Source organism: Triticum dicoccoides, chromosome 3A (assembly GCF_002162155.2).
Source record: "Triticum dicoccoides isolate Atlit2015 ecotype Zavitan chromosome 3A, WEW_v2.0, whole genome shotgun sequence".
NCBI classification, from domain to species: Eukaryota; Viridiplantae; Streptophyta; class Magnoliopsida; order Poales; family Poaceae; genus Triticum; species Triticum dicoccoides.
The window spans coordinates 60,571,361-60,582,349 of record NC_041384.1 but is presented as its reverse complement, the minus strand read 5'-3'; the positions used below and the strand labels follow the sequence as shown (position 1 = coordinate 60,582,349).

The window sequence follows — 10,989 nt, the reverse complement described above, 5'->3', positions numbered from 1 at the left end:
GGGTTGAAACATGTGACACGAACTGAGGGGTGCCAACCCACAATCTACCATATATTAATAGATTGTATTAGTATCTTATTGTTGTATCTACAAGGGCTCTCATTTAATGTGTTTTGTGTGAGAGAAAATATAACTTATCTTGCTTTTAGTGCTAAGAGTTATATTGAGATAAGATATGACAACCCTTCCTTTCCTCATTGAATAAGATGCCACATCGGATTTTTGCTTATGTATCATGATTAAGATATAGTCCAAAGGTGGAGCAGTGAGACTGCCCTAATACCTTTTCAAGTTTATTTTACTTTGAGTTAAGGAACAACCATATATACTTCAAGTTATCGAGCAGGGAAGATGCAAATTAACTAGGGTTGAGCTCTTTATTGTATTATCCTAAATCAAATCCCTGAGACTTTCACTCCTTCCACTCAAATGTATTTTTCACTTCCTCGATACTTCTGAGTATTTCTACTCGGTACCAATGATCCTCCGAGGGATGAGTGTTCATTGATGAACTCAGTCCTTTGCTTCAAAACCGCCAGGAACTTTTCTCCGCTACCATTGAGTTTTGTTTTCTTTGAGACCATTTTTATTAGCTCTGATACCTCTGAGTGCAACATTTTTGGCATTTCTAAGCACCTCTTGATTTGCTTCAGCTTTGTGTCTCAATATAGGTCTAATACTCCCGAACAAAATCTCTTCTTAGCCATTTCCGTATTGATTCCCTATGAGAACAATTGTGTCGACCCCCTCCAGCACTTTCGAGCAAGTTCTATATTTTGTATAGATGAGCTACCTTTGTCCAAACTTTTTGGTTTAGATACCTTCTGGTATTTAGATCTTTGAGAGGCTCACCTCTTAGGGCAGCTTATGTGAAAACTTCCCTTGCACGACTATGGCAGGTTGGTACACTCTATACGAAAAAGTGTCTAGAACCTCCCTCCCCCCCCCCCTCCCGCGCCCCCTCAGCCCATGATGAATTTCTCTTACTACTTGGTTCCACGTTGAATTTAGTTGTGCACTTCTAAGAACTTGTATTTCCCTTTGACCGCTCAATTTTGGAAGTGTCTAATAGTACCGAGGATTTTTTTTTTCCGGCACTTCCGGGCTAGTTAGTTTTGAAGAGTAACAATCAAATTTCTTCTTTCCCTATAAATTAACCCCCACACCCCTTGGGTGGGTGAGATAACTTCACCGAGCATTTCCCTGGGGAATGTAATGAGGTTGCTCATGAACTTCCTAGGAACAAATTTTCTCTTTTTCTTTTTTGGCCTGAATTCTCCCCTTTGTTTCTACCCAAATGTATGGGACGTGGATCCCCACAGTGTCATTCTTCCTACGATGATAAACTTTGTAACACTTCTTTTTTACGCAGACGATCCACAACAAACAAAAACCCATCAACTTGAAATAGGTGGTACTGTAACCATTCTTGCTAATCAACAAAGACAGTTGAATGGCATTCCATAAAAAGAAGTGTATGCAGCGACCCTTTGTTCTTTGCCAAACGAGACTAGAGTGAGACCTGTGGATGAATAATTGCTTAAACTTTTGAACATGTTAAATGAAAGCTGAAGTCCGAGGTCTTATTTTTCTGAACAGGCATGGCTTGATGATTGTGCGTGATTGATCTATAAAAAAAATGCTGTGAGCAGGGAAGTTTAGTACTCCTATATGCTTGTTTATTTTTGGTACGTGAGGCAAACAATGTTTTTTTTTGTTACATTCTTATTACTCGAAATGGAAATTAAGTTAATTTCTTCTTCATTTTTCGCTCTTCGAAAAATGCAAGGCTTGAATATATGCTGTTGCTGGCTTGCTACACTCGATATTCTTAAGAAGTCGAGGTAACAAAAGATCCCATTCCTGAAAAACAAAATCAACAGAGCAAATGATCCTTTGATCTAGTGAAACGGAGTATCCACAAGATTCAGGCCAGGTGCACGCAGAAAAAAAAATCTGGACATGTATGCACTAATTAGAGTGGATATGCATTTGCTCCTTCAGTTTAAGGGGAGTCGAACGACTATAGGTACACCCCACCCACCTGATTTGTCATCTCCTAATAATCACAGGTTGAGGCAAGCATCCCCTAACAATTACATGTTGAAACAGGCATCTCCTAATAATCACAGGTTGAAGCACGCAACATGGACGAACGTTGTGCATGCTTCACCGCATTGCGATGCTGATTTCGTGAACCCCACCAGTGGCACTTACACAGGATCTTACAAGAGATTGTGTTACTAGATTATTTTTAGCTGTTTAGACACTCCTTCGCAGGACAGTTCCATCCTCCATCGTCCTGAAGTGCGTAACCTGAATCAAAAAGAACAAATTTCAGAAGCTAATCAACTGCTGACAGAGGGCGGACAATGGCATTTGCAAGAGTTGTCACATGGTTCGAGCATCAAGTAAATTTGCATATCAAGTTTCACCCGGAACAGAAATGTCACATATAACCATTTGAGCGCATATATGTTTTTTGGAGGAAAAAGATGCGTCATATGCCTGAATACGACCGAGCTATTTATCCTTTACCTTATCTAGCTTGTCCTTCATTGGTGTTTCTACCACTATCTTCTGAACACAAAACCGTCGGAGAACACGATGTTCAAGCATAACCTCAAACTGAACATCACTGTTGCTCGGTGACACGCCTGATATTACCTTCTTCTCAATCCCCACCTTCTCTAGAGATCAGCAAATATAACGACACACCGATGAGAATACATATTTTTGTATTCTAATGGTTATTATAGAGTTAAAGCAAGGGATATGGTGGAATGGACAACAGACCTGCCATGAAAGGAGACTGGAACATTGGATTGGCCTTGGTATGATCTCCAACATCATGAATAATGTTTCTAACATGCAATGGAGCTTCAAATTCAACACCGGGATTTTCTCTGTTAATGGAGAATGAAAAGAGTATCCGTGTAAATCCATGAAATGAGTTGAGACTGATATTTGAAGGGCACGCTACTTACATTGTTTTTACACAATCAACTTGAGCATGAATTTGGAACATTCCTCTTGAGGCTTCCTCAAGACACAAGTTTGCAGGGAGTTGCGTTGCTGCTGCTGATGTTCCATTCTGCACCCCAGGATAGTTGGTCACTTCCGAGCCATCAGAACATGTTTCAGCTTCACTCATCTCATTTCTGAAATCTCCAGAAGATTTAGATCTTTGTGTCGACGTCTTTGTTTCTGGCTTCTCGAGCCTCTCAGACCCGCATTTATTCTTCTCATCATTTTTTCTTGCCAATAGACTACTCAGCTCAGTATCGCCCTGAAAAGTGTCATCACTAACATGGCCATCTTCCCAGAATGAATGTAGTCTGGACTCCTGAAAATCAATACCAGGATCAAACCCTTGCCTTCGTGAATCCTTGCCAGACTGCTGAGAACATGTAGTGTGTTGACCAACCACAGTTTCGTTTACAGAACTCACAGAATGAAATATGTCTGCATTTGATTTCTTGAGTGAGTCAAAATTATCTTCTTTCTTCTTGTCTGCCTTCTGTCCCAAGAAAGTACACATATCAATGTTGCTCGGAAGGTCCGTGGCACGGAATGGGTCTGAAAACTCCGTTTTATTGCCAAATATATCTGAAACAGGATTCTGCCAATGAATCTCGTCATACGCACTGCCAGGTCTGTGGAAAACAGGACGAACTTTTGATGTAGGTCTCCATTCAGTTGATCCCACAGTTTGAAATCCATCCATATCTGGAATAGAATCAAAAGGTGTATCCTCGCGCATTACAGTGCAACTCGGTGGGTTGTTTCGTCGAGTGCTACCCTTCAGATGGGAGATACAAGAACCCCAGTCAGCAAATTTCTCCTGAAGTGATAAACGGCAGCTTGGTTCTTGGGTTCTCTGTTGGTCCATTGCCTTGTCAGGCCAATAATCTGCTTCAAGATTCTTCCGGTCTATCGCTCTTTTGTGGTATTCTTCTTCATCCCTGAATACTGACATTTCATCTAGATGTGCATCGATATTTGGAATATCAAACTTATCCAAGCTTGTATGGAAGTCATCCTTCTCGTTCATATTTTTCTCTGTGCATTTTACAGACAGTGTTGGTTTGTTGCTCGATATGTCCTTCACTGCTATGGAAGTGAACCAAAAAGAGGAAGACAACTTAGTTTAAGTGCACATGCATAACATTATACTCTGTACAACTCATCAATCATCAATGTCAAGAGTCTTTGCTGGAGAAAAAACAGAATCAGATAGCAAATATCACTAACCTGCAGCACATGAGCTTGATTCTTCACTGCAGAGAATAATTTGAAAGGGTCAGCAAGGGCAATGCCCCATGATTTGCATGGCACAGGATACGAGCATTAAGAAAAACTGAACCCAGTCAAACATGACAGCCAAGGTTAATTTGCTAATTACCTCAATGGGCTCTTCCTTTTCTCTGAATCATCATCTACCATGTCAGAAGACCAAGCAGAAGGGCCGAAAGTGATGTTTGTGCTGTGTATTTTCTTAGACGATGGTTGCCTGGCCAGAATTTTAACAAGATCAAATTGATGTGTAAATATAAATTCCAAGAGGATTTGTTGTTGTTACCTTTCCCAGTCAAACTGTAACATATCATTGTCATCATCCAGTAATGACTGATCAGAAAAGAGGTCATGCCCTGACGCAATTAAGAAACACAAAAGGCTCAGATTTAAAAAAAAAAAGAATGCACTAATTAGTCACAGTGCTATGGAAACTGCAAGTGTCCTGCTAGGCAGGCCAATGGTAAAAAAAATAGGAGCTAGGAAAACAAAGCATATCCAGATTAGGCAGGCCAATGTTTCTCAACTGTACTTTAAACATGCTACTAGGTGGCTGCTGAATTAACAAAAGGTAAAGCAAGCTGTAATAAAACAACATTCAACAACTCGCCAAACTATAGAACAGCAGATTCAGATTTACAATGCTCGCTACCAGTACAGGAAAAATATGAAATAAAACCATGATACTTCAATATTATTGTATGAAATAATACACATTCACAATCCAGTAGTTAGAGATCAATTGGGGAAGTACAGGAACAGTAATATGGAACTCTGTCTGGTGCATTGAAATAAGGAAAACACTAACACAGATAATTCTGACCTGAAGTCTCAAATCGTATGCTAGTTCTTGTTGAATTTCTGCAGCAATAAAATAAATTATTCATAGCCCCTTAGAAGTTATTAGTCGTATCTTGATATAAGTGGAGAAATAACCTTCGCTCTGGAGAGTATCTTTCTTTAAAACCATAGTCGACTGTATCAAAATGTTCCGCTCTTGGAGTAGGAAAATGATCGTCTGAATTGAATGATTCTATGTTCCACAGTTTATCAGAATTTACATCAGGTAGACTGTCATATCTTCTACTACAATTTGCTGTCCACAGTAGAAAAATAGAATGTGATATTTTCTTAGGCCACAACATTTGAGTGGCCATACTCGGTAATAAGATGACGCAGCAGAACTTACCTTGCCAACCTTTTGGAGCTTGAGGATTACAGAACATGTCCTCATCCCCACGATAAAGATTATCATTGGAGTTATAACAGTTTGCCCTCCTTACATAGCTTGACTCATCCACAAGACTACCCATTTTGTTTGAAGTGCTTCGCTCTCTCATCATGCTAATACCATACATTAGAGAATCCTGTTGAAATGATAGAAAAAAAACATTTGAAAGCCATTACGAGCTAGGGAAGAATAAAAAAAATTACAGCTACTTCCTCAAGTAATTCAATCAAGAACATAAGCAACATCAGATGTATAATTGAATTCTTTAATACAGATCTAACAAAGTATGAATAAAATAGAGCAGCGGCTACAGGTGAGAGCAGCAACCCACCATAATTTTTGGAATCATGTTTCTACTTTTCTCTAGGCTTTATATCTGTTTTGATGTTCTTTTCTACTTATCTTACAAAACATTTGTACATGATCCCAAACAAAAGATGAGGGATCTGAGATTCTCACCAATCCTTTTGTGGTATCAAAAGGGATGGACCTTCTTGATTTATTTTGCGTGTACCGCGAGGCCTTTGGTGGCAAAGGTAAAGTCCTGCAAAAACAAAATAATTGTAAGATAGCTAGGGGCACAGCGTTGGGCTGTGAGAAAAGTTCAGACATTATTATTTTTATGTTAGGCAAGAAGCTTTATCCCTTAAGTAGCGACACGATGGGGAAACTAGACCATTTGGACCAAAGCCAACTAACCGGACCACTTCATTATTCTAGGTCTCAAGGGCAAGTTTATGTCGCACTTGGTGATGAATTTTAATTCCGGCAATACAAACTAGAAAGACAGTTTTTCATTGTAAGGAATGGATTTCCTTGAGGTAAAGAAATTCACAACAGTTGACTCATTTATTGCACTGAAAACTGCCTATCATTTGAACTTCTTTACATCGAATTAACTTCATAGATGAAACAGTCATTTAACTCAAAGCAACCTTTTGGTGAATCTTGGTGACTGGAGAGGAGTTTCCATCTTGACATGGCCAAGGCCTGAAACCAGAAGCATAGTTATGTCTATTAGATCACCTTCTTATGTTGTTAAAATAGGAAAACAACATGGACCCAGAATTCATCAAGGCTAGTAAGTCAAAAGCCACAGATGTAGTATCATGATGCTCATATGAGTTCCATAATGAAAATACATTAACAAACTTGGAAGTCTTAACAACTCTACTTGACATGAGAAAAACAGTCAATATGACCTTGTAAATCATAACAATTCCTTTTGTAGACGCTAAACCTAGAAACAAATGTAAACACATAAATATTCCTTTTTCTTTCAAAAAAACACAAGAATGTTCTCATGGAAACCCGGGAAAAGTACATATAACAATGCACACAACCATAACACAATAATCCAGATTAAAATGTTCGTAGATAAAACATAATTCTATGCATCAAATGTTTTGAAAATGCACCTTTAACAGAAAATGAAACATGAGATTCACGGGCAGGTTGAGCGGTAGATTTATCTTTTGATCCCTCGTATCTGACCAAATCAATTAGTGAAATTTCTGCAAGGACAAATCATAGTTAAATAATAGTTTCAACAATACACATCAAGTGAATTAATCTCAATTATGCAATTTACATTCATAAATCAATGCTGCATTCCGAAAGACTAAGAAATGCTGGTTGGATTAAATAATTGTTCACCTAACTAAGCACACCTATTAGGGCTTGTATTTTTCATTAAAGAATATCTTTCAGATACTTGCAACGTATAAACCTGAACCGTGACTCAGCCGGTAGGGCCACAAAAAATTGACTGGCAGCAGTGAAGGAAACATCACCACCACTGTTGAGATCCACATTTTGATTTCGCTTCTTGGCACCATAGTTATTGGATGGATGAGCAAGAGGATCTTCATGAGGGTTAACAGCAGCTGCAACATCTTGATGACCAACGGGTGATGACAATCTGGCAACATACAAGACTGGTATCTCACAACACTAGATCAATTAAGCACACTCTTATCATACTGCATTGAGATACTGACCTAGGCTGAGAACCTGCAAAATAGCAGCAAAAATTCACATTAAACTCAAATTTACCTAAAAAGCATATTGCACACTTCAGCAGTTAATAGCATGTCTCATTCTACTTTTGACAGCTGCCTATTCAAGAGAGAAACATATAAACCCAGTTCATATGATGTGAAATTTGTGGATGCCATTGATCTTGTTAATATATCTGTGCTAAGCATGCAATACAATATAGCAAGAAAAGCATAATGAATTCCCTCATCTGATGTACTTATAGCTGTACTCTTACTTGTTTCCTTCGGATCAATATTATATGAAGAAGTGATCTTCTTCAGCGCCTCTAGAGGGGAAGCGCTAAAATTTGCGTTGTCCAAATTTGGAAGAACACTACCTGCATCTGAAATAAGAGTAAAAGGGTCATACTAAGAGATATCAAGAGGTTAAAAATACGGCAGGCATTCAGGTTCATGATGAAGTATGCATCATTAACAAAACACCATGCAGAACAAAATAAGACAGAAAGTGCATTGTAAAAGTGCGTCTGTTAAATAATACCATTGTTGAGTTTACATTTATGGTTTTGGCCAAGGAGCAGCTCACTAGTTCTAATGCATAGCTAGAAGAACATTGTTCTCAAGTTTCTTCTATTCCTGAAGGAAACCAGATCCATTGTTGTTGGGTTCATATCTTGAAATTTTCTATCTGACTAGAGTGACATTGGTCAGCCTACTCGACCAGATTCTCTGGCATTGTGCTAGAAGAGCAGCAGGATCAACCACAGAAAACATTATGTGTAGCAAGTTCACTTCAAAGACTGCAAAACATGTACAGAAAGTCAGAAACTCACTTTCAGGGCCATTGCGGTGATTGACTGGAGCTGCCAAATTGTTCAGGCTTAGGATGTCAAGCGATCGAGGCGCCTGATCACCAACAGCTTGGCCGCCTGCGCCATCTACGCCATCCTGGTTCTGCAGCCCTGCCGTCTGCTGCTGCCGCTTCTTCTGTTCGAAGTACTGCCTCTGCCTGCCCACCATATTTGTTCCGACAATCAGTCACAGCGACAATAAGAACACTAACCGTGCCGAAGCAACTTTTACAGCTTGAAATCGGTGAGCCTAACAAGGTTACCTGCTCTGTGTCGATTTCCTGGACTGCGCTCATTTCAGGGACGAACACGCCGAACGCAAAGCCGTCAGGTTCCCAAAAAATCAACCAAATGTTAGCACTTCGTTACGAAATACACTGCCGCATGCTACGATTATTAGGCCAGCCAGCAGCCGCCGTTGCAATGTTGCGGTGCAGAAACGACCCAAATGCAGATTTTCAAACAAAACAACCCAGTAATGCGAAATCCCCAAAATTAAGCGCGGCGTAAACGGGGGGCGGGGGATCCGAGAACTCACGGCGTACACCTGCCTCCTGGAGCCTCCCGTCCACTGCAGCATCGCGGGGAAGCGGCCGAGCTACCTCCCCGGGTGACACGGGAGGGAGGGAGGGAGGCGCGCGTAGGGCGCGGAGGCGGAGGGAGGGGGAGGGGGCGCGCAGGCGGCCGACGCGGAGGGAGAGTGGCGGCGCCGCGGCGGAGAGTAGTCGGTTGGGGATGCGGCGTCGAGGCCGCGGCGCCGCAGGCGAGCGGGGACGGGGAGGCGGCGTCGGGTTTTAGCCTTTCGGGAGCAGGAGCAGCGCGAGCACGGCAAAGAGGAGGAGGCGCGGAAGAGAAATGGGAAGAGGGAGAGGGTGGCGCCTTGGCACTCCCGCTCGGCATCGGGGTGATTGGGTGGGAAAAGCATTCGGTGATCCCGATTGTTTTTTATGCCAAAAAAAGAGAGCAAAGATGAATTTCAAAGTTCCAAATGGCGGCCTACTATTCATTTTCTGTTCGGTCAGCCCACTACTCAGAATGGGAACACCAGTTTGGTTCAAAAATTATTAGTAGGGAAGGGACCTCAAATGTTAATCATGTTTGGTCGGCTGTGTGGAAATTGGAAGTCCCTAGTAAGATAAAAATCTTCATCTGGCGAGCTCTTAAAGATGTTGTTTCTGGTATGGCAGTTCTCGCTTCTAGGCATATTAAAGTCTCAGCAGAATGTCCTATTTGTCGTTCTGGGCCTGAAGATATTCGACATTTGTTGTTTACTTGTACACGTGCTCGGCAAGTTTGGAAGGCACTTGGCCTTAATATAGTTATTGATCAAGCTTTGGCAGTGGATCTTTCAGGCTCTGTAGTTTTGGAAGAAATCCTACTATGACCACACAGGAAGTCACCGGTGTTAGGACAGCTAGGCTTGCAAGAAACAGTGGATGTGGCCTCATGGTATATATGGTGGGAAAGGAGAGAAGCAAGGAAAGGCGAGAACGTCGAACGACCTCTTAGCTCAGCTTTCGCTATCCAAGCAGTAACGGCAGACTATGCAGAGAAGTCTCCTCAGGAGCAGGCGAGAAGAGTAGGCTGGGAGAAACCACTTATTGGTACTTACAAGTTAAATACTGATGCATCTTTCTTTGAAGATGGTACAGGATCAATGGCTGATGTTGTGCGTAACAGTCGTGGGGAAGCAGTTGCCGGTGCTGCAGAGATTTTCAGTTATGCCTCAAGTGTTGCGTCTGCAGAGGCAATGGCACTTTACCTTGGTCTTCAACTAGTACGTGATATTGAATGCTCAAAAATCACCATGGAGTCAGACTGCTTAGAGCTCGTTACTGCTTGCAATGGAGGTTCAGAGATACTGGCATCATATACTGCTATTTTATATGATGCTTTCCAACTTGCATATGAGATATTGTCGATTCAGTTCCGTCATTGCCCCAGGGAAGCAAATAAGTTGGCCCATGTTTTAGCGAGACATGCTTATGACTCAAAAGAAATGATTTGGTGGGATGATGTTCTGCCTAATTTTCTATTACCTCATGTACCAAATGATGTAACACTCTCAAATTTGCAATAAAGTGCCAAGAGGCTTCCTTTCAAAGAAAAGTTCCAAATGGCGTCGGTGAACACAAAATCAAATCTGCCTCACATCGACTATACATACGTATGTGACACGACACAAAATCAAATCTGCCTCACATCGACTATACATACGTATGTGACAACTTCATCAATCTTAGGATGATGTGACCGCTCAGTTTCTCGAAGAAACTCACATGATATGGTAGGATGTGTATGTATGCGTTCATACAGATGAGTATATATATGCGTATGTATGAGTGTCCGCATTTGTGTGTGTATTGTGTAAAAAAAATCATCATGCCCCCAAACCTATCATTTGAGGGCGGCATGCTCTAGCCACTATGAGTAACAACACAGTGTATCCATATCTACCATAGTGACTTTTATACATAAAAGTGCACCCAGCGTGTGCTTCTCGGCAACATCAACCTCCTCTTCCTCCTCATTGCCCTCACCCTCTCCTTCCACGCCCGTCCCTGCCTCTAACGTGACGCTTAGCACTAGGCGAAGGAGGAGCTGTTGCTCG

The 10,989-nt window shown here is 41.3% G+C and overlaps 1 protein-coding gene across 5 annotated transcripts; it reads right to left on the bottom strand.

The window, feature by feature from the left end:
* Positions 1 to 1,978: 1,978 nt before the first annotated feature.
* LOC119267121 lies at positions 1,979 to 9,241 on the bottom strand. 5 transcript variants are annotated; one of them, XM_037548444.1, is made up of 19 exons: positions 8,917 to 9,241; positions 8,642 to 8,664; positions 8,361 to 8,536; positions 7,803 to 7,910; positions 7,528 to 7,540; positions 7,321 to 7,448; positions 6,946 to 7,041; positions 6,463 to 6,517; positions 5,987 to 6,071; positions 5,486 to 5,663; positions 5,233 to 5,392; positions 5,120 to 5,157; positions 4,583 to 4,652; positions 4,406 to 4,513; positions 4,255 to 4,280; positions 2,988 to 4,113; positions 2,797 to 2,906; positions 2,539 to 2,690; positions 1,979 to 2,316 (listed from the first exon to the last, which is right to left on the bottom strand). In XM_037548444.1, the coding sequence occupies exons 1-19, from the start codon at positions 8,956 to 8,958 to the stop codon at positions 2,263 to 2,265; spliced, it is 2,748 nt and encodes a 915-aa protein (XP_037404341.1). In that variant the 5' UTR covers positions 8,959 to 9,241; the 3' UTR covers positions 1,979 to 2,262. The 5 variants fall into 5 exon arrangements, with proteins under 5 accessions (XP_037404341.1, XP_037404342.1, XP_037404343.1 ...); XM_037548445.1 differs by having other exon boundaries at positions 2,988 to 4,110; XM_037548446.1 differs by having other exon boundaries at positions 5,495 to 5,663.
* Between the last annotated feature and the right edge of the window lie 1,748 nt (positions 9,242 to 10,989).